The sequence below is a fragment of the Notechis scutatus genome, chromosome Z (genome assembly GCF_049901735.1).
Source record: "Notechis scutatus isolate UNSWTSFEM ecotype Mainland chromosome Z, rNotScu1.2, whole genome shotgun sequence".
Lineage (NCBI taxonomy): Eukaryota > Metazoa > Chordata > Lepidosauria > Squamata > Elapidae > Notechis > Notechis scutatus.
Window position 1 is genome coordinate 86,485,492 of NC_142025.1, and position 23,086 is coordinate 86,508,577.

Below are 23,086 nucleotides of genomic sequence, written 5' to 3' on the forward strand. Positions count from 1 at the left end.
TAGTCTAGTACAAAGAAGGACAAGGGTGACATGATAGCAATTTTTCAATACTTCCAGAGTTGCCATAAGGAAGAGGGGGCAACTTATTTACCAAAGCACCTGTAGGCAAGGCAAGAAATAATGGATGGAAACTAACCAAAGAGGGGAAACTAATCAAGGAAAGAAGCAACCTAAAACTAAGGAACATATTCCTAACATGAGAACAATTAACCAGTGGAACAAATTGCCTTTGGAAGTTGTGGGTGCCCCATTCATCACTGGAGGCTTTTAAGAAGAGACTGGACAGCCATTTATCGGAAATAGCATAGGTCTCCTGAGAAAACAGAGGGTTGGACTAGATGACCACCAAGGTACCTTCCAACTCTGCTCTGTTAAGGAACAGTAATGTCTTTTACCAATTTCATAGGGAACAGAAGTTGGTGATAATCAGTTATAGCTGATGATTAAAGCTAACCATACTTCTTACTCCCTCACATGTTTATCTGCTGCAGTATTTTATTATACCAAGTAAGAAGTCAGTCAGACATTTTGTAAAGCCTTTATGACTGAGGTGACATAAGCAGTATTATCATCTCACCTTGGCAGGTGCTTTCTTCTGTCCATGCATCAGGCTGAACAACTATCACAGCAGTGGAGTTCTAAATGATCACAGGATAAAAGACAAAAAGGAAAAGGAAAGTGGCATAGAGGATCAATGCATCTTTCCTGTACACAATTTGTACTGCTAAGGCATATTATTCTTCAGCTTTGCTGTAATACTCCAATCAGATGGGGAGTCACAGAAGAAATAAAATTTTTGCAGGCAAACAACTACTCTACGTGACAAATAAAAGTTAAAGGAGATACATGATACTCATGGGAAAGCCATGACATAATATAAAGGTTACACATTGTAGTTTATGAGATGCTGTACACTGATATGTCACCACTCATTTACAAAATATTTTCTCTTAAAAGGAAATGAGTGCTGTACGCAAGTCTTCTTAGTGGATGACCTATTGCAATCCCACAGAGCTGCATGCATCTGCAGAAGAAAATATTCGACCCCTTAGCTCTATGTTTATTTGCAATGACTTGGGTGAGGGGATTTCTAGTAGCAATACAGGACAAGATAAGCCACTAATCTGATTCTATATCTAAGCAGAACCAGCTAAATTTACCAGCATCTTGAAAGAATAAAGGGAAGGTGGGAAATGATGATTATTGGTATCTTTCTTTCTCAAACTGGCCCATATAGTTATCAGGCTTACTGTTGCATTTGTAAATAAGTGAGGTTCCTTCACAAGGGAGGCGCCACAGAGTTCTACAATCCATTCCAGTTGTTCTGAGAAATTCCCAAAAGATAAACAAAATGCATTATATATAATGGCAAAGTATTTTATCCCCTCATAAGATGTTAAGCCCAAATTGAAGACCACCGACATTACAAGCAAATTTATTTTGAGTTCTTCAGTTGCATATTCTATATTTCTGAATCCTGTCAAAATGGAACTTAGCGCTAGTCACAAAATGTAACCACCAAATTCAAACTTGTACAGGTTCCTCAGCTTATAACTATAATTGGGATTAGACTCTCAGTTTTTTAACAAAATAATTATTAAGCAAGACATTATGTGGCTGCTTTGCATAATGATTGCTTTCCCAACAGTCCCACTTATGGTCATTAAGGATCTTGTGGGTTCTTAAGTGGACAGAGTCCCAAGTAAATAGCACAGAGTGCCTCAGAGGGGTGGGCAACCTTCCCTGCCAGCTTTCAATTGCCTTTCTGAGGAAGCCAACAGAGTATATTGGATCACTTGGTAACTGTTCATAAGTCCAAATAGGTTGTCAAACACCCAGATTGCGGTCACATGATTATTGTGGGAATATGTTGCAACAGTTGGAAATCCTTTGCAGGCCATAAACCACCCTTTCCAAGGTTGTTGCTAAATAATAAAGATGCGATACTGAATTTTATTTTAGTCTTTCAAGATATTAGCTATCCTATATTTTGTGCCATTTGCAAATATTCTAAGCATTCCCTCTTCCGGATACTAAGTTATTTAATTTTAAGAAAAGAGATGAACAGATAGCATTTAACCAAGACAGCATACAATCCTTGCAACTTGCATTTTAAGAACTATTCATCAAGCAAGTCAATAAAGATAAGGAGACAGACACATCACAATTTGAGAAAGAATATGGATATAACTATCTACACAGCCAGAACGATCATCTCTGTTAATGATGATCAGGAGCAGAATGAATTATGCAGAAATGGCCAAACATATGTACATTAATTTAGCTTAAAAAATTTGAGGTAAGAAATGTCTCTGCAGCAGGACATAAACCTTGCTTTACTAAAGGATAAATATTATTGAGTGAGCAAAGAAAATTAAGCTATTAAAGCTTGTTAGCTTTTTCTCAAAAAGTTGGATCATTTCTTGACAGAACTCAATTGTTTACACAACCAAAAAGGGGAGTAAAGAGACTTCAATTAGATTCATTCCCTCAACTTATGTCAAGAATCCCAATCCCCTTACCTGGGAGCATGTCAGTGAATGGTCCATAGCAACAAATCTCCAATCCTTGGAAAAGCTGGGAAGGAAAACAGATATGTAAGCATGGTGTAGAATTACACTATGAAATAAGAACTTGTAAAGTTACCAGCTAGATCAGAATGTGTCCAACTCACATGATTTGAACACAATAACAACTACATTCAGGAATATCATTGATTGACAATGGAATACGTCAGCTAAAGAAGACTGACAATGAGACATTTCGGTGAGACTGGAGACATATCTGATATGAAGTTTCTGAACAGTTTAAATTGTTAACCAGAAGAAAATTCAGTTAATCTGCTTCACTTTTAAAAAAAATAGTTAGGCACTGAGTACAGAAGTGGCTGAGAAGCAAGAACTTTGGGAAGTAAAATTCTTAAAGGCAGAGAAATTCATAGGATAAGATAATCGAATACTATACACATCTATATCTTCCACCTGAAAACAATCAAGCCAATGGAACTGGAAAAGAAACTGAAGTAGCTACTGGTTAGCGTTATCAACTTTTAGCCAATGGGAATACTGTAGCTGATGTATGTTGCATTGGCTTCATCAATTTCACCTTTCCAGCTTTCTACCAAGCATTTAGCTTGGAAGAGACTTTCCTAGTGAGAGGGAAGGCAAGAGAGAATCTGGAAATATCTTTCTGGACTATTACAATGGCCTGGGAAAAGAAGGGACCAACTTAAACTGGTATCACCCCTCCTTCCCACCCACATTCTATCCAGCATTCAAATCTGTGCAGGAACAGAGGCAGGCCTCTAAAACTTTGGATTCCAAGAAGAGCAGAGACCGACTAAATAAATGAAAATGAAATAGCAGGATGCAAGCACTGCTGCTTCTGCAACATTATTTGCACTAATTCCCAGCTATGATTCCTCATTATAATCTCCTTCCCTCATTTTTTTTTTTTGAATGGGGGTTAGTTATGTTCTTCTATGGCAACAGGGCATTTTGAATTATAGCTGTCCCTTTTCTTATAATTTCTGAATGTATTATCTTAACGCTCAGGAAATAAGTCACTTTTTAAAGAGGAAATCACACCATCTCAATCTCTATCCTCATTTGGGACAATACCATTCCACTTAAAGAAATCTGAAAAACTTTGGGATAGGCTAAGAAACGCTAATGCTGCAAAAATTATTCAAGCAGGCTATGTTATTTATATGGATACATTTTATATCCAACATAATTGCATTCTATGTTTCTTCTCCTAAGGATCATAATGGCCTGCGGAAAAAATGAAAGTCCTTCTCAGGATTTTACTTTGTGAAAGCAATCTTTTTCTCCTTTTTCTCAAACTTCTTCATTTCCTATGATGACAAAGAAGAGGGGCACACTTTAGGGATAACTTTTTTCTTTTATGAAGCACTGCTTACGATAGCCATACCTTTCCAACAGGTGATTCTCTTGCTCTTTTAGGTCCTTGATGGTTTCTCCCATTGATTACATCTCCTCTCACTTCAAAATCTTCCTGAAAACAAAGCAAATACAGTCAGATGCTAATGAATTCCTGGCTGAGTCATATCTTATGTGACTGAAGCAGAAAAAGAATAATGGCATGTAGAGGTCAAATATCAAACTAAAGCAGTAGAAAGAATGTATGAATGCAGCAGTACAATTCTTATTCCACATTTTATTGTTAAAAAAGGATGTTTAAATTATATTTAACTGGAAACCATTATCTAATTAAGCAAATTCCCTTTAGCAATTTTAATATACATATTCAATAATAATACAGCAATATGATCAATGGCAGGATAAGATGGTGGTTGAACACACAAGTTAGCTATGACATGTTATATGTACCAAGGATCAAAATTATAGCATTAAACGCTTTTGGAGAAAATCTATCCATTGTCTAACTGCTGACCTCTCCTCTAGAATGGGAAGGACAATATATTTTTCAACTTCTTCCTTCAACATAAGGGGCAGCTCAAACAGGACTCAGGCAGAATTTTCCTGAAGCTTTACAGTTTTATTCTAATTGAGTGGGAAAATGAAAAAAAAAATGGGGCGCTGAAAGGAAAGGACTGAAAAATAATTCAAAGTTATTCTAGCTGTCATTCAGAAAAACAGAGTCAGAGCTAGATGCCACCATATATAACATGCTATAATTTCTTCCTCTGATAACATTGGTAAATAAAACCCATCAAATCGTTAATCTCTGCCATCAATTTAGATTAACTTCAAGTTAGTTGCCAAGTCAGGAACCTCAAACAACCAAACATGCAGAGCAGTGCCTAACTGTCAGTGCTTCTCCCTAACTCAGCAAAGGAGGAGAAGAAATTCCCTCAGCACTCTTAATCTCTTGCAGGATTAAGGGTCCTAGGAAATCCAGGAAGACACAGGACCCAGCCTGTACAGCAGTTATTCCAGCTAAATACCAGTATCTTTCATCCAACAAAATTTGTCAATTCTTTCAAATTGTCCAAAGTTTGTTTGTTACTTTGGGAAACAGAACATTTATTGTGTTATTATTTCTAAAATTTTAAATGTATGCTATGCCTTTCAGTGGCTTGATTCCATTTTAGCATGTGACAGGCAAAATATCAGATGCAGTGCCTGAAGAAAGAAAAAACCAAGCTCCTGTTGAAGGAAATTGTGTTTCCAATCCTGTAAAGAATGGCCTTGCCTGTTGTTAGTTACTCTTCTCCTCTCAAGAGGCAATGCATAGACATATTAAGGATTTTTCTATTTTTCTTGTCTAGTCTCTTCTTGGTCATTAGAATCTACTAAATATTCAATCAATCAATCAATTTTGTTTACACTCCAAAGGTCCAAAAGCTAGTTACACACACAATGTAAACATAGTACTGGATAAAACAAGTAAACTATTTAGTAAATATTACATAGTAGACTTAAAACAAATCATTGGTTCATTATTAATAGCTTTAGTTTTACAGCCATAGTTAACTGTTGCCACTGTAATTTGTTTACAGGATTTTCATCTGCAAGTAAATTTTTACATACTCAGAAATATCTTTCCTTGGTTTAGATATTTAAAATATGCCAGATACTTTTCTGAAGATTTATAAGATTCACATTTATAATGCATTATACATACATTAAATTACTATCACAATATTATACTGAGAATTGTATAAGATTAAGCATTTAAAGGAATTGCAAAAAAAGATATACTAATTAATCATCGATTTCTCCCACCTTCCTCATTTAAGGACTTTGCAAGCATACCGTTCTGGTTAAAAAATAAAAACCACCTATCCCTTCCCATAAACACAGACATACCTCGTTAAGAACTCTTCCTGCTTCGAATGAATGAATAATCCCTAGATCAGTTGAAGCAGAAATTATTATTACTATTTAAAGTAGCACTTTGTATCATTTGTATCATTTATTTTAAAAATACAACAGACAACTGCATGGAGAGTTGCAAATGTCCATATTTATATAATAGTGCCTGCCAGCAGCATTACTATGCACCACTAGAAACCTTACCTCCCTATCCCTTCCAGATTTTAAAATTCATTCTCTACAAGAATTCCTGAAATTGTTTGTGGTTAACTTTTGGAGATAATGCCAGTCCCTTTAAGAGCAACTGTAGGCAAAATAATGTATCACAATATCACAGGAAAAAATACATGTCTGGTAATCAGAAACAATCAAATTAAATTATATGAAATAAGCAGCACAAACTCAAGTGCTTGGTTTTCTTTTCTTGTTCCCATATTTTCAATAACAATTTTCCACATTTTAAAATCATATTCTAGGAAGTTCTTGGAGGAGAATGGTATAAATATGAAAATGAAACAAATACAAAAATATATCTACCTTTGTTAGCAAGACCCTAGATAAAACTTGGGAAAATCTAGTATCAGAGTATCAGAACAATTAATTTTTGTTTAGCTTAGCTAAAAGGATTGAAGATCGGATGTAGGCAAACTAAATTCAGACCAAAGCATTAGTTTGCTTTAATAATTCCATAGATTTTTTGTCCACAATTCATACCTGATCTTCAAAGCTCATGCAAGATTCTAGATAATATTTCTGTGTTTCACTATAATGCAAAGAATTAGTAGCATATACTTTGAATATCTACTAGTATTTTATCTGGTTTTGCTCAAGAAAGAAACAATCTTGAACTATCCTTGGTATCAGTCAAGCTAGAAAATGTGAATCTTTCTTTCTACTCAGTGTTTGACATTTACTAAAGATAAATGTTTCCTTTTGACTAGTTGATACTCCATGGATTTATGGAACTGTCCAATATGGTATTACTGCCTTTATTTTCCTATATTGTTTAATATTATTTTATTTGATGAATTTTGATGAAATGTTTCTTTTTTAGCTAAAGGCAAAATGTCAAATATAATTGCACAGCTAACTTACAATAATTTATTGTATTTTAATGATATGAACTGTTTATTAATAAGAATCTATGCCTGAACACTAAACTGAAATACACAATGCACCATAAAGGAAGTGTGTATTGTGGTTCACCAGCAGCTGGTCAGATGGCATAAGTATCAGACAGTGAGGACGAAAGGGAGCCAGTCAGGGAATTTGGACAGGACTTGGACGAAGGTCCTGCATCCTATGCAGGGATGGGGCCAGGACCATCTGGGAGTAAGGTGCTGCCTTCGGAGCCTGGCAGCAGCGAAGCAGAGGACCCAGGGGAGCCTGTTCCCAGTGCGTGTGTCAGCAGAGCTGCTAGAAGGCGAGAACAGCTGAAGCAGAAGGGGCTACTCGGGAGTAAGGCTGGGAGGTGATTCCCCCCCCCCCTTAAGGGATAAAAGTCAGGCCTCAATGAGGAAGAGCTTTGCAGGAAGCAAAGCAGTTCGATAATTTCCGAGCCCTTCATGAAGCTTTGTGTACTCTGGTTGTTTTTTTCTGGGTTTTTGGATTGGTTTATGTTAGCCTTAATTGGGCTTGTTTTTTGGCAGCATTCTACAGAAATGAAAAGCATGCTCTTATCTGGAGGAAGTGTGTATAATTAGTTTTGACTGGAAATGCAAGTAATTTCCAGCATCACATTAAAATAGGTTTTACTTTTAAATTCAGTTTGTGTTTTATTAAGTTTGACGAAGCCTGGGTCAGAACAGTGTGCATGGACAGAGGGAATTTTTAAAAATTAAATATTCACACTTACACTGGTAGCTCAATATCCATTTTTGTGCAGCAATACCTGTAAAGTATTTCAGGGTTCTCTCACAGACCAGATCCTCATCTGAAGAAGAGAGAAAAAAATCACTTAGTGTTCAATATTAAACAAATAAAGACCACTGATTATTTTTAAAATATTTTCTTTACAGAAGGTCTGCACACAATGTCAGAAGCTGCTTTCAAAGATATGTCCAGTTTCAAAAGCAGCTTGTTGAAGTTGCAGAGACTGGAGCTTTACTGATTAAATGATTACATACCTTCTTTTAAAATGATATTTTTCATAACCTGGCCAATACAATGGTTTGAAACAACATAAAGTGAAAGATTGCAAATTGTATCTGAAAATATAGACTACAAAAAAGCTTAGCTTCCTTTATGCAAATGGATAGAATGGAGTCTTCTTAATGGTAGATAAAAGAACAGAAGAACTGTATTACAGTTAGTGACTTGCAATAGTGCAGAGGCAAGTAAACAGTCCTTCAGACAAGGGTCAGTGGCTCTTTTGATGCTCACCCTCCTTGAGTTTGCAAATTTGCTAAATAGCAGCCACAGATTACAGACTGTCCAAATGAAGTAAGAGAAAAACAACTGAAATCTTACAGGATTTCTATGTTAGCATATGATCTTATTAGCTCTTGGAGTAATAATATTACAAAAATCTTATGTGATTTAGTAAACCTGTCAGATTGCAATTGTTTTTAAAGTTTCCTTTTCAACACTTTTATCTTTCATGTAATAACTTTAGAAGCTGAAAAAAATAGATACTGTTTGCAATCACACTTCTGACATTCAAAAGAGGGAAAGAAATAGACTTTTCTAGGAATTCTGGTTCATCCACGACCATACCTTTCCTCACTTTAATATTCAGTGAATATTTATTTGAGGAAAACATCAGGTTGCCAAAACTGCACTATCTCTCAGTTGCAATGAACCCAATTTAAATACTGTATTAACTCAAAGGAAGCTGACACAGCATCCTGAATAAGTAGCAGTGTATATATTTGTTTACCATGATAATTTATTTGTTTTTGAACTTTCTTTACCTAATGGTTAACCTTTCTAGTTGATTTGTAGCTTTTGTTTGCCTTCTAGATATAAATTCAAACATTGAATCACATTTTATTGTGTTCTGCTGCTACAATGTTGGGACAGAAAAAGAAAAAATAGTTTTGCATACGAGTGTGAAACAGGAAATGGAATCAAAACATAACAGGAAATGTATGGATTTTAATTCAGGACTTCCAAGACCATTACACACCATTACAATTACGATCTCTCATCCCTTGATTGGCAATTTTTATTCACTGGATGCAATACTGTTGAAGTCCAATACAACGTATTTTTACTTGAAGTCAAAAGAGTCATCAATCTATATGTACCAATAACAATTCCCAAAACCAGAAAAAACAGATTACCCATAACAATAAGGAAACTTCAATCCACAAAGAGATCACTTTGGCGGAAAAACAAATCTGGTCACGTTGCCAACTTCAAAAGCCGATACAAAAATTTATGCCACCAGATAAAGACTGAATGCACCAACTATCACATTAAACAAGAGGAAAACCTTCTACGCACAAATTCCACCCCCACTTTCTACAATTTTGTAAACAACAAACTAAAAGACTCAAGTCCATCCCACCCCTGAAAGGACCAAATGGTAAAGACTGCAACGACACCATTAAAGCCAACCTCTTTAACACATTCTTTGGCTCAGTATTTGTAAACAACAATGGATCATGCCCAGTATTTCCTAGTCGAACCACAGGCAACTACAATGATCTAATACATATCGATTTTACAGAAAACAATGTTGAAAAAGCACTACGCAATCTAAAACCTTCTCTATCTATTGGTCCGAACGGAATATGTGCCTACTTAAAAAAGCTATCCACTGCCATAGCTGAACCTCTAAGCATAATCTTTGAAAAATCTTTCAGGACCAGCTCCTTGCCTAACCTTTGGTCACAAGCCAGGTCATCCCCATCTTCAAAAAGGGAGACCCCAGCTTAGTTGAAAATTACAGGCCAATCTTTTTATGCTGTGTTACCTGTAAAGTCATGGAATCAATTATTAACCAATCCATTATCCTCCACTTTGAGACAAACAACCTGATCTCTAATAAACAATTTGGTTTTAGAAAAAAACTATCCTGTAATCTGCAACTCTTACACTGAAAAAACACATGGACTACACAACTCGATCAGGCAAAGCAATAGACGCAATCTACATAGACTTCTGTAAAGCCTTTGATTCAGTGGTACACGACAAACTACTCCTAAAACTAAAATCTTATGGTATCTCTGGACACCTGCATAACTGGATAGAAGCATTCCTGTCAAACAGACAACAAATGGTCAAAATTGGGAGCGTCCTATCAAATTCTGTACCTGCCAACAGTGGTGTCCCCCAAGGCAGTGTTCTAGGACCAACTCTTTTCATACTGTACATAAATGACCTCTCTGATCATATCAACGGCGTTCTCTTCGCTGATGATGTAAAGCTATTCAACACCACAGACAATACTACTACCCTTCAAAAAGACCTCGACTATGTATCAGAATGGTCAAACCAATGGCAACTTCAAATCACAACAAGTAAATGCTCTGTCTTACATATTGGCAAAAAAAAAAATCAGAAAACAAAATACAAGCTGACTAGTCAAGACCTTGTTGATGATCGAAACTCTGTCAAGGACCTTGGAATTCTCATCTCAATTCTGATCTAAGTGCTAGAGCCCACTGTAACTACATAGCCAAAAAAGACATTAAGAGTTGTTAACCTAATCCTACGTAGCTTTTTATCTGGTAATATCACACTACTAACTAGAGCATACAAAACATTTGCTGGAGCAATACTCGAATACAGCTCATCAGTCTGGAACCCGCATTACGTATCTGATATTAACACAGTTGAGAAAGTCCAGAAATATTTCAAGCAGATTACAAGCAGAAAGACTGAGAAAGTGTCTTTTTAAAATCCTGTTGTTTTTGGCAGGTGGCCTTCCCAGGCTCATTATCTTGTTGTTTTTAGCAGGTGGCTTCCTAGTGTTTTTATCATTCATACCTAATGATTCTCTCCGAATTTGAGAAATGATGTTATGTAAATATTTATCAATGTTTTCCCAGTCTTATGTGCTCCTTTCTCAAAACTCCAGAGTTTCTCACGACAGTTCTCAGAGGAGCTTCTAAGATACAATAGAAAAGTGATTTATGCTTATTGGTTTCTGCTCACCCCCAGTGATATATATATATATTTTTTACTCCTGCTGGAGATTTCATATTCTGTTTGCAAAACTAACCATTTTGGCAACAAGGGCAATCGGTGAGACTGAGTTCAATAAAAGAAAGGATTCAGGCATAATAACCTATATTCTTTCTTGCTTACCCAATTATTAAATGAGTTTTGGGGCACTTGTCATTTATCCTGTGCTCATATCCTGTGTACATGCTGGCTTGAACTCTTAAAGTGGTTTAAGATCCTTTCCAGATTAAAACACTCTGACAATAACTTTCAAATTATTCAATCTGGATTACAGACCACTCATCTGCCCTCCCAGCCGTCTATTCTAAATTCTAAAGCTATTTAACACCACAGACAATACTGCTACCCTTCAAAAAGACTTTGACTATATATCAGAATGGTCAAACCAATGGCAACTTCAAATCTCAACAAATAAATGCTCTGTCCTACATATTGGCAAAAAAAATCAGAAAATAAAATACAGGCTGAATAGTCAAGACCTTGTTGATGATCCAAACTCTGTCAAGGATCTTGGAGTATTCATCTCTAATGACCTAAGTGCTAGAGCCCACTGTAACTACATAGCCAAAAAGGTGTTAAGAGTTGTTAACCTAATCCTATGTAGCTTTTTCTCTGGTAATATCACACTACTAACTAGAGCATACAAAACATTTGCTGGAGCAATACTTGAATACAGCTCATCAGTCTGGAACCCACATTACGTATCTGATATTAACACAGTTGAGAAAGTCCAGAAATATTTCACAAGAAGAGTTTTCCACTCCTCTACTTGTTGCAGTATACCTTATGCCACCAGACTTGAAATTCTAGGCCTAGAAAACCTAGAACTACGCCGTCTTTGGTCCGATCTAAATATAGTATATAAAATAATATATTGCAATGTCCTACCTGTCAATTAATACTTCAGCTTCAACCACAACAATACAAGAGCACACAACAGATACAAACTCAAGGTAAACCGTACCAAACTTGATTGCTGGAAATACGACTTCAGCAACAGAGTGGTCAATGTCTGGAATACTCTACCTGACTCTGTGGTTTCTTCCCCAAACCCTAAAAACTTTAATCTTAGACTATCTACTATTGACCTCACCCCTTTCCAAAGAGGTCTGTATGGGGCGTGCATAAGCGCACCAATGTGTCTACCATCCCTGTCCTATTGTTTCTTTTATTTTTCTTATATGTATCCATTTCATGTATTCATAACTATGTTTATTCTTATACCTACTATCTTGTAAGCGATTGACAAATCAAATTAAATAACAAATAAAAATAAAAAAAATTATTAGGAGATATACTGACCAATATTTTTTGGCACAAAAAAGCTAGCCAGATGTTTTTGGGAGGAATAGTAGTAGTATATGATACAAGAATGTTTTGTTAATCACTACATCCAATATTTAACAATTGGAAAAATAACCTCCGAACATGAATGAGCAACCGTGTAAAATAGAATTTGGCAGATCTAAAATAGGCAAGACTAGCTATTGCATATTAATATTAAATTAAGATCTCACAGTCATAAAGGTATACCAACCCACCCAATCAATTATGAAGATAAAACAAATAGGAAGTTCACTTCTGTGTTTCTAACTCACCTGTTTTCATTATTACATGGGTTGTTTTTTCAGTAATTTTATTACACCAAGTGCTCTCAGTTTTCTTGGCAAATTTACGTACTAGTTTCTAGAAGAAGATAAAAACTGAATTAGAAACAATTGGCTTTATTAGAGATTACTGGCTTCTCAACGGCATCCGTTTTGTTCTGTTTTTGGCTCATTCTAGGTGGCAGGGATCGCCGCTGCTGCCTATCCTACTGCACCACCTCAGCTCTTATAGGAGAAATAAATCCTTTATCTCTCCTGCTCTCAAATTGTAATGGTTATAATCAAGACCTTGAATTGGAAACAGATGCATAATAACAAAAAAGTGAGTAACTTGATGCTAATAACTGGAGATGGTCTGGAATTCAATTGCCATGTTTAAAATCTATTTCATTTACAGCGTATAGTAATCCAAAGATAATTAAGATATTTACATAGCCAACTAGTACAGATTTTAGAAAGAGGTACAACTAATAGATGAGCCTAACTGAACACAAGTGAGCCACAATTGCTACTGGAATATAAATCAAGGTAAAGTCAAGGAGCACCTTTAGTGTAATTAAGTTTGGTGACAGATAAAACAAATCAAGACAGTTCAATTAGTTGTCTTAGTTATTCTATTGGATAGAAGAATCTTTCTTCTTTCAATTAACTTTCTACCCTGTTTCTCCAACAATACTGCCTCCCCCAATAGGAAGTCCCAGCATGTTTTATAGGCATGAAATGAAATTAAGCCCCTCCCCCCCAAATTAAGGCCTATATTAAAACATGCGAAATGGGGGGAATGGTGGGGGGGGCTTGCCGTTAGGAAGTACTTTTGTTGCACACCCGGATATGGTGCTGCCTGCGTTGACCCCGATACGAAGTGCCCCACCAACACCGAGGTCAACATCCAAGCCGTCGCCGCCCACCCAAAGATGCAAGGGGGGGGGGAATTAAGTCACCCCCGAAAAGACGGCCTAGCCATTTTTTCAGGGCTCAAAAAAAAATAAGACCCGGCCTTATTATATGAGAAACACAGTACTTGTTCAATTCCATTCAGATTGCCCTTTCAAAATGCATCCCTTCAAATATTTGTATGGTGATACTCAAACTATTGCTGAAAATCTGGTTGTTGGAATGGATACGAAGTCCTTATATAATTTTATATGTTTAAACACTTGATTGGATATATATGACATCTGCTTTTATTGTTTTATTGCTTTATACTTTTTACAAAGTAGCTATGAAAGCAGGTTTATCTTTAAAAGAACGGCTCCCGCAAAATCTTAAAGCTCAGAAAAAATTATATTTGTTGCTATGAAAAAAATCAACAAACATATCAAAGCATGCTTACCAATTCACTCTGGTTTAAACCAGATGCCACCAGAGACATGTTTTGCTTTCTAATCAGAAGTTGTCTCTTTTTATTCCTTTGCTTTGTGCTACAGTAGGTGATATGTGCCAAGGAAGAAACTGTTTTTTTCAATAAAGTGTGCATTTCTAGAAAAGATTTTGAAAAAAATCTTGTTTATATAGTTAATGACATATTTTATATTTGACAACAATTATTATAAAGTTACTTTTTTATCAAAAAAAGATACTATATATTTCCTTCTTAGAGGTGCTTATATCTTTTACTTGTCTATTGGGCATTCAGTTTAATATATGACCTACACAATATTCCAATTATTACTTCTAATTCTCAATCACTTTTAAAAGTAGAAAATATCAAGTGATGCACATGGCAGGATGAACAATAAAATCGAAGATAAAACATGGGGAAAAATATAAAGACATGAAGCAATAATCTTTGTGTTTGTTTATTCTGAACAGCCTCAATATATTTCCTCTCTCCAAAAAGCAATTAAAAAGAAGCAAAATACTTTTTAAACTAGCCAAGAGAACAAACTGATTTGTAGTCAAGTTACCAATAAATATAATCTGCTAAAACTTTTATAAGATGACTCAAAATATGTTATTTTGATCTGAAAGAACAAACAAGGGCTGCGTTAATTAAGTTGTAATCAGTTTGTTTTGGGGTACAAAGAAAACTAATTGATTGATTACTAATTTAATTGATCACTAATTTAATATTTCATATATTTATAGCAAAGGAACTGGTTTTGATTGGATTTGGAGATCCTACAAAAACAAACATCTCTAAGGTTGGTTCCAGCAAAATGAATGTATTTTTACATTATTTTAATTAATGTATTTTCTTAATGTATTCTTCTACTTCAATAAAATGTCAAAAGAATCTCACTATTGGAATCTCGCTATTGTACATTTTGTTGCTCCATGAAACATTTTTGGCTTTCTGATGATATAATAATTAAACTGATCTCCTTTGTGTAGAAGTAAAGTTCAAAAAGAATTGCAAAGAAAAATCCTGGAACAAGTTCATTTCTTGGAGTAACTTTTCTAAGACCAAACAAGTTTTTTCCCCTCAACTAGCTAATACCCCATAACAACAATGCAATAGAAATCCATTTTAAAACCACTGGCATGGCAGCAGAACTCTTGAGTTAATATTCATAAACTCCACTAGTAATAAAACAAAATTAACTCTAAAATTCATCAGTGGCAATCTGTACTATGGTACTATACTACACAGAAGGTATATGTTTAGAATGAAAGAATGTAGATAAAACTGCCAGAAGAAAATAGAGAGCGCCTATAATGGATTGTTCCTCTCAGCTTTGAGTCAATTCCTAGTGGATGCTCACAGTGTATACTTAATCCAGCAAAAATAGAAGATTTAATATTTCTCTGAGAATAAAAAAACAGGATTTATGTATGAAATGTATTCAATAATGTATGAATTTTATACATAAATTCATTACAGGATATTCCATTTAAAAATGAATTACTGTGTTAAGTGTTTTATAAGTAGGAAGAAATTTCTAAATTCTCAGGAAGATTATTTTTGAAAGACAGTTTCAGAGCACTGCCAACTCACCCTTGCTTGTTTCTATCTGGTCTCTTTGGAAATCATCTTCCTCTCTTTCCAGTGACCATCCTACAGGGTCAACATTCTGGCTTCCCTCTTTGAGGGCAGCTTCAATGATAGCCATCTTCTGCTGCAGTTGCTTTAAATTATTTTGCATAGCATCCCTTTGCTACAAACAGAAAAGAACAGATCACAGGCTTGCCTCAGATAACTTTTCATCAATGAACAGAGAATAAAACATTAAGAAGTGAGACACATGGAGAACTTTACATGGTGATATCACAAGCAAATCCTTTCATTGTGGAAGCTCTTTTGTATACTAATACAAAAGTATTAGTATATCTCATTATTCATTTAATAACTTCAGGTTTTGAGTTAATGGCAGCATATAAGTGGCATAAATAAATAAAAGGTAACTCTGTCATTCAGTTCAAAAATGAGGGCAATTGTTTAATTTATATCCCCATCTTAGAAAACAGAGGAAAAAAAGAACACAGTAAACCTCCAACCCTACTCATAATTTTGGCAAACAATCCTGCACTAACAAAACCAGTATCAAGAAAGGAAGTTAGTTGCTTAACTTTTTATGCTTTTATTTGTAAACCATTTGGAGTCACTTGAGAGCTAGATGGGTGATATCTAAATTTGATAAATATTTTTTCCAGTATTCTAATCCTGACCTAAAACTCAAAGATCAGGAGTTCTTCCAATCTGCCTTAAATTGCAAAATAATTATACAATGTATTGCAGGGGAATTACTTAAAATAAGATCCCTTTTCATTTGGTCAAAGACAATATTTTTCACTGTAAATTGTATTGCAATTAAAAAAACAATAAAAACCAAATTTTAAAATGCTAATATACACTTCCATCCAACAGGTAACCTAATTAAGTTCTATTACAAAAAAAAAAAAGAGTAAATAGAAATAAAACCCTAACAGTTAACATATTAAATTGTTATAAATCATCTAAACAAATTACTAATATATAAAAGCAATTTATCAAATCACATAAAAATTTGTCTGTTTGGAATTGTTTTGAATATTATGAAATATGTGCCAAAGGAAAATCATTTTGATTAATGTCTTGATTCATAGAAAAAAAATGCCTTGTCAAAAATTGGCAAGTCACACATTTTTTGAATCTATTCATCGTTAGATAAAACAAACAACGAAAACAAAGAAAAGGGATATGGACACTTATAAATATTTTACACTAGAGCAAAGGTGGTAAATTTATTAAAATAAACTTTAAAAGGCAAAACAAATAAAAGGAATTAAAAAACATGATAGGAAAAGCATTCTAGTAGTTCCCCTCTTCCACCCCTTGAAATGCTAATTGCTACTTAAACATTGTTTTATAATGGTTTGGACATCTGTGATTCTTGCTCATTTCTATCTGAATCTTTTGACTGATTTTAAATAGTTTCCATTTTTCTTCAGAAAACATTTAAACGGACTTGCTGTGTAATATGTTGGGTATAGGAGAATCATTGCTACTTTAATTTGGTGAAATGTCTGCTGTGAATACCATAGTGTTAATGTTTTCATAGGTGCCTATTCTCCATTTTAGTCCCTCAATCTTGTATTGCCAGAAAGCTTTCTCTTTTCCAATGTTGTAGTAAAGTCGTCTCTATCAACATGTAACTTAATAAATTGTGATGCTGTACATTTGTTTTCTAGGATTACATCTAATAAAGGTATTTGTGGTTTTAATTCAAATTTTATTTCCAGAATTTTCTGAATGTTTATTTCTTTCCAGTACTTTTGAGTCTTTTTACAAAACCATCACTTATGATAAAGCATTTCTTTTTTGGGGTGGCATTTTCAGCATTTATTGTTGTATGATTTCCCCCCCTCCTTGGCAATAATTGACAATTGTATACCACCCATATAACATTTTGTCATGAAAGTTTTAACTGTCTTCTTCAAAATTTTATTTCCATTAATTGCTGTAACTGATTTGAAATATATCTTTATGTCCTATAAATTTTTTAGGCCCAATATATTTTTTCCAAATCCATTGTCAATTTTGTGACTGGAATATAATTCCTATTTTTTTTTTCTTCATGTTCTGATACAATCATTTATTCTTCTTCTCTATAGCTTTCATCCTCCTCCTTTCTCTTTTCTAATTTGATATATGTAAAGTTTCTTTGCATTTTCAAACTGTTGTTGAAAATTTAAAGGGAATTTTGACACATTTTATCATTTTTTGGAGTTCTGACATCTTCAACATAGCTAGTGATGTTAATTTCAGTGTTGTCAACCTGGATTGGTCTGCTCTATTTCTTTTATTTTTTCCTTTAATTAAGATTTTCATTGTATTTTTTTATTTGCTGCAAGCTTTATTAAAATATAATTAGCCTGATAGGTACAAGCTTTGCATATACGCTGTCTCCCAAATAGTTACCTCTGACATCCCCAGAATTGTATATATATATTTTTAAAAGAACTCTTTTCTTATTTCTGCAATATACTTTCTTGAAGTAACAGTACCATTCATCCACCATCTGAAAGGCAATTTTTTCTCCCTGAAGATATTAGAATTGGTATGTGAACTGTGTACAGCACTGACGAAATCCACACTTCTTTATTAGGTGGTGCGAGAGCCTTCGAAATCTAGCACATATCAATTCTCAAATACATTTAATGTCTTGCTAGAAAAAGAATGCCCTGTAATTTTTTGCTTTGGGATAGTTTTAAAATCTCCAAGCATTGGTGAAAGCCAGTATTTCCACATATTGAAAAACTTTTCAAAAAGCGCCGTCACCTTTTCTACCTGCGATTTATCTAAGCTTCAACCTAGCACTCTATTCAAATTTCCTATAATAATTATTTCCTCCCCTGTAATGCCTATCAATAACTGGAACAATCTCATCTAGAATTCTTCCTTATTTGAGCTTATAGCATAAGGACATGCCAGCATTGAGATTTTATTTTTTCTTAATTTCAGGATTAAAATTCTTCCTTTTTTATCTTTTAATTTTTCTAGTATTCCTAATATTTAAAATAAAATACTATTCAATTTTTGTCTTTTCTATTGCTGAATATATGTACCCTAGTTTCTATGTGTTTCTTGCAGAGAGTCTTAACATTAACTATTTTGAGTTTATTCAAAATTAGCTTTCATTCAGTCAATTTTTATTTATGAGATCAATTCTCTCTTGTCTGTTTTTCTTTTTCTTTCTTTTTGGGTCTCTTTAAAACCATTTTAGTTCCTGGAATTTGCTTGGACTAATATCTGAGGTTTTTTAAGTGAGATTTTGGAAGTAGTTTGCCTTCTTCCTAGATCTAAGAGGAAGCGATTAGCCTAAGTTCACCTGCTTTATGCCTACTTTAGAACTCATGGTCTCCTGATTTCAAGCCTGTTGCCTTAACCTCTGTACCAAACGCTTTCTCGTCCATTTTGGTTGTTTTTTTAGCATCCTTCTCAGCCTCAGGAAGTTCTTTGTTACTGAATAATCTTTCATATAGAAAGAAGGCATTTTTACTCATCCTGATGATTTTTTTCATTTCCAAAAAGACTTCCAGAATTTTCTGTCTACATCTAATTTATTTAAGTCTTAGTACAATTGTAATCCAAAGAAAGAAGATAGTTTTGACTGTGCAATTCAAAAAATAATACAGGTAGTCCTTGGTTTACAACAGTTCATTTGGTGACCATTTGAAATTATAACAGGAGTGAAAAAGTTGACTTATGACTATTTTCCATACTTACAACCATTGCAGCCTCCCCATGGTCACATGATCAAAATTCAGATGCTTGGCAACTGACTCATATTTACAATATTTACAGTGTCCCGTGGTCAAATAATCATTTTTGTGACCATCTTACAAGCAAAGTCAATGGGGAAGCCAGATTCATTTAACTACCATGTTACTAAATTAACAACTGCAGTGATTCACTTAACAACTGTGGCAAGAAAGGTTGTAAAATGGGGTAAAACTCACTTAATAAATGTCTCATTTAGCAACAGAAATTTGGGGCTCAATTATGGTTTTAAATCAAGGACTACCTTGGCTTATTCTAGACTTCCTGTCAACTTTCAGGGACAACACAGTTGGTGGAAAACCTAAAATCCACTTTACAAAGCAAAGGAAACAATGCAAGATATGTCTTAAAATACAGATAGAAGATGAGGGAAACAACTTCCTAGATCAGGGGTCTCAAACTCAATTTACTTGGGGGCCGCTGGAGGCAGAGTCTGGGTGAGGCTGGGCCGCATAAGGGATTCCACAAAAAACGTTGTTAAAAAAATACCCTCAAATGTCATCAACAGTTAATGATTTCTCCAATACATGAACTGTCCTGAACACATGAATGGAACATTGAATGAAGATCATGAACAGTTCCTCAGAACATGGCTTCTCCAGCTTACTCTTTGCTGCCAGAGACTTGACAACGCTTCCTCTCACATATCTGCGCCACATTTGGCTTGAGAGAGGAGGCACTTGAGACCCTCAGTATGGCTTGAAGATGATCATCAGTAAGTCTGGACCTGTACTTGGACTTGTTAAAGTTCAGGGTGGAGAAGAAGCCACGACGAGGAACGGCGGGCGGGACTTCCTTCAGAGGTCCATCCCCCCTGTGGGTCGCACTAATATTATACTTTCATATCACGGTGGGGGCCACAGGATATCGCCCTGCGGGCCGCAATTGGCCCGCGGGCCGCGAGTTTGAGACCCCTGTCCTAGAGTTATGAGGTTTCTATAGACCTCTGGTGAGACGATGTCACTCCCCTCATTTATTTCTAATTTAATTGTGAGAATAGGACATCTTTATCAAAATCACTAGCCAAAATAAATATTGTTTTAAAAAAAAATCCAAAAAGAATTGTTAAGGACAAAAATAACTGAAGTAAAAGTGAAAGCATCTTTTTTTCTGTATCTTCCCCATATTTGAATGTCATGGTTATGCACTCTTTTTATCAACTCTTTAACAGACTAAACATATCGAGTCCTTTGTATTATCACCTAAATGAATTTTCAAACCTTTCATAATTTAAGTTAATCCTCCTTAAATTACAGACATTCATTGCAACCTCTTCCTTATAAAGTAGCATCTAACTAATCTTATGTTGCCGTTCATATAAATTAGGTCCTCATATTTATGTTTGAAAACATACAATTTCATACCTGTGTGGTGAGAATTTCACTCTGGGAGAACGGACCTAGTGAATCTTCCAGAGGGGTTGCTTCACTGGCATAGGGCGTCATCTCTTCACCTTATAAAAACAAAAGTTTTACAGAGAGTAAGAGAGAGAGGTGGAGGGAGAGGGAGAGGGAGAGGGAGAGGGAGAGGGAGAGAGAGAGAGAGAGAGAGAGAGAGAGAGAGAGAGAGAGAGAGAGAGAGAGAGAGAAATTCCTGGATAGAGTTAGGGATGGAAAGGTCTTTAACGAATAATAGCATGAGGAAGTTAAGAAACAGTAGAACTCTATAGATTTTTTTTCAGCATCTGAATTTAGCCCATATAGATATACAAGCAATAAAGCATCCTATATGACAGGCAGCTATTTGGGTATTGAGGTTACTTGATGTTAGGCAAGTAATGAAAAATAAAATAAATAAAATATATGAGAATGAAATTGAGCAGAACCCCAAAGTAACGAAGTTTCTCTAAGCTATACCTTTATTTATGAGTGATCTCAACCTAAGGGTTTGATTTTGTTAAAGTAATTTCAAGCCCAATTTAGAAAGACTGTTACAGCAGAGACCCAGATAGCCATTTCATCCCATATTTAACACGGTTTGATTCATACATTATGCTAAGCCACATGATGTATCTGTAGCTTAGTATGTAAACAGCAATGGACTGCTATTGTTTTTTAAGTTTTTCTAACCTACAGGTGAAACTCGAAAAATTAGAATATCATGCAAAAGTTCATTTATTTCAGTAATGCAACTTGAAAGGTGAAACTAATATATGAGATAGACTCATTACATGCAAAGCAAGTTAGTTCAAACTGTGATTGTCATAATTGAAATGATTATGGTTTACAGCTGATGAAAACCCCAAATCCACAATCTCAAAAAATTAGAATATTACATGTAATCAATAAAACAAGGATTGTACATAGAACAATATCGGACCTCTGCAAAGTATAAGCATGCATATGTACTCAGTACTTCGCACACACTGCAAGATGCTTGAAGTCCAGTGTGAAGTTTCCACAGTTTGTGTTGATTTGGGGAGACGTGTCATCTGCTGGTGTTGGTCCACTATACTTCATTAAGTCCAGGGTCAATGCAGCCGTTTACCAGGAGATTTTGGAGCATTTCATGCTTCCTTCCACAGACGAGCTTTATGGGGATGCTGACTTCATTTTCCAGCAGGACTTGGCACCTGCGCACACTGCCAAAAGCACCAAAACCTGGTTCAATGACCGTGGGATTACTGTGCTTGATTGGTCAGCAAACTCGCCTGACCTGAACCCTCTAAAAATCTACGGGGCATTGCCAAGAGAAAGATGAGAGGCATGAGACCAAACAATGCAGAAGAGCTGAAGGCCGCTATTGAAGCATCCTGGTCTTTCATAACACCTCAGCAGTGCCACAGGCTGAGAGCTTCCATGCCACGCCGCATTGAGGCAGTAATTGCTGCAAAAGGGGCCCAAAACCAAGTATTGAGTATATATACTTGCTTATACTTTTCAGAGGTCCGATATTGTTCTATGTACAATCCTTGTTTTATTGATTGCATGTAATATTCTAAATTAAATGAACTTTTGCATGATATTCTAATTTTTTTAGTTTCACCTGTAGAATGTGAAGGGGGATAGCAATCTGTGCTGAATGCTACCTGCCATCCAAATTAAAAACTTTTTTTTAAAAAAAATAGTCATTAACATTTTACTACTAGCTGTTTGGCAGGGAGTAGAAACATAAATTATTTACTTAGTAACTCAGGAGTGAAAAAAGTGAAGCAAGAACCTTATTCTGAATTCCATTATCTTCTAAGGTTGGAATATCTGAAATGCTTCATATTTTACACCAACATAATAAATCTGAGATTGCTCCAATGACATATTTCAGTGGCTATTTTCCTGACCTTAAAGCAAAGCATGTTTACTATTTTGTATATTTCTATACTAAAAGGAGCTAGTTAACTTTTGAAACACAGAATGCAAACATGCATCAAAATGGAATTCTTCATAGGTAGTAAAAAAGAATAAAAGCACATAGCCAAATGAAATATTTCAATGGACACAGAGACATATTTTAATTCAAGGATTCTCAAACTGATGGACCAAGATGACATCAGCAACTTCAAGATTGGGAAACCAATTAAAAATATTTAAATAATCAAGCCGGTATGTTTTGAGTATTACTAAAACTTACAATAATAATCATAATCGTAACAACCTTATACAGAACTGTCTATATACTCAGACGTTACCTTAACAGTTCTTCGGTTCTTGGTTAGGACTTGAAATGTTAAGCTTTTACCATCCCCAGACAGGGATTCAAATTGAAGATTAAACCAATAATAATACTAATACTAATAATAGTCTTGTTCGTTAATATTGTAATACCAGTGACGCACAAATCGAAGAGAAACAACCAGAAAAAAAAATATTACAATCAGCAAACTGAAATTGAGCAAGTGTAGAAGA

The 23,086-nt window shown here is 35.0% G+C and overlaps 1 protein-coding gene across 2 annotated transcripts in view; it reads right to left on the reverse strand.

Annotated features, from left to right (window-relative positions):
- BRCA1 (BRCA1 DNA repair associated) overlaps positions 1-23,086 on the reverse strand; it is a 61,478-nt gene that overhangs the window by 4,318 nt on the left and 34,074 nt on the right. For both annotated transcript variants that reach the window (XM_026686121.2, XM_087946528.1), the window contains exons 11-20: positions 20,609-20,697; positions 15,480-15,639; positions 13,875-14,020; positions 12,533-12,620; positions 7,657-7,734; positions 5,796-5,836; positions 3,934-4,017; positions 2,523-2,577; positions 1,251-1,324; positions 578-638 (exon numbers count right to left, since the gene is read on the reverse strand). In XM_026686121.2, coding sequence (XP_026541906.1) covers positions 578-638; positions 1,251-1,324; positions 2,523-2,577; positions 3,934-4,017; positions 5,796-5,836; positions 7,657-7,734; positions 12,533-12,620; positions 13,875-14,020; positions 15,480-15,639; positions 20,609-20,697 — 876 coding nt within the window. The remainder of the gene's footprint in view (positions 1-577; positions 639-1,250; positions 1,325-2,522; positions 2,578-3,933; positions 4,018-5,795; positions 5,837-7,656; positions 7,735-12,532; positions 12,621-13,874; positions 14,021-15,479; positions 15,640-20,608; positions 20,698-23,086) is intronic.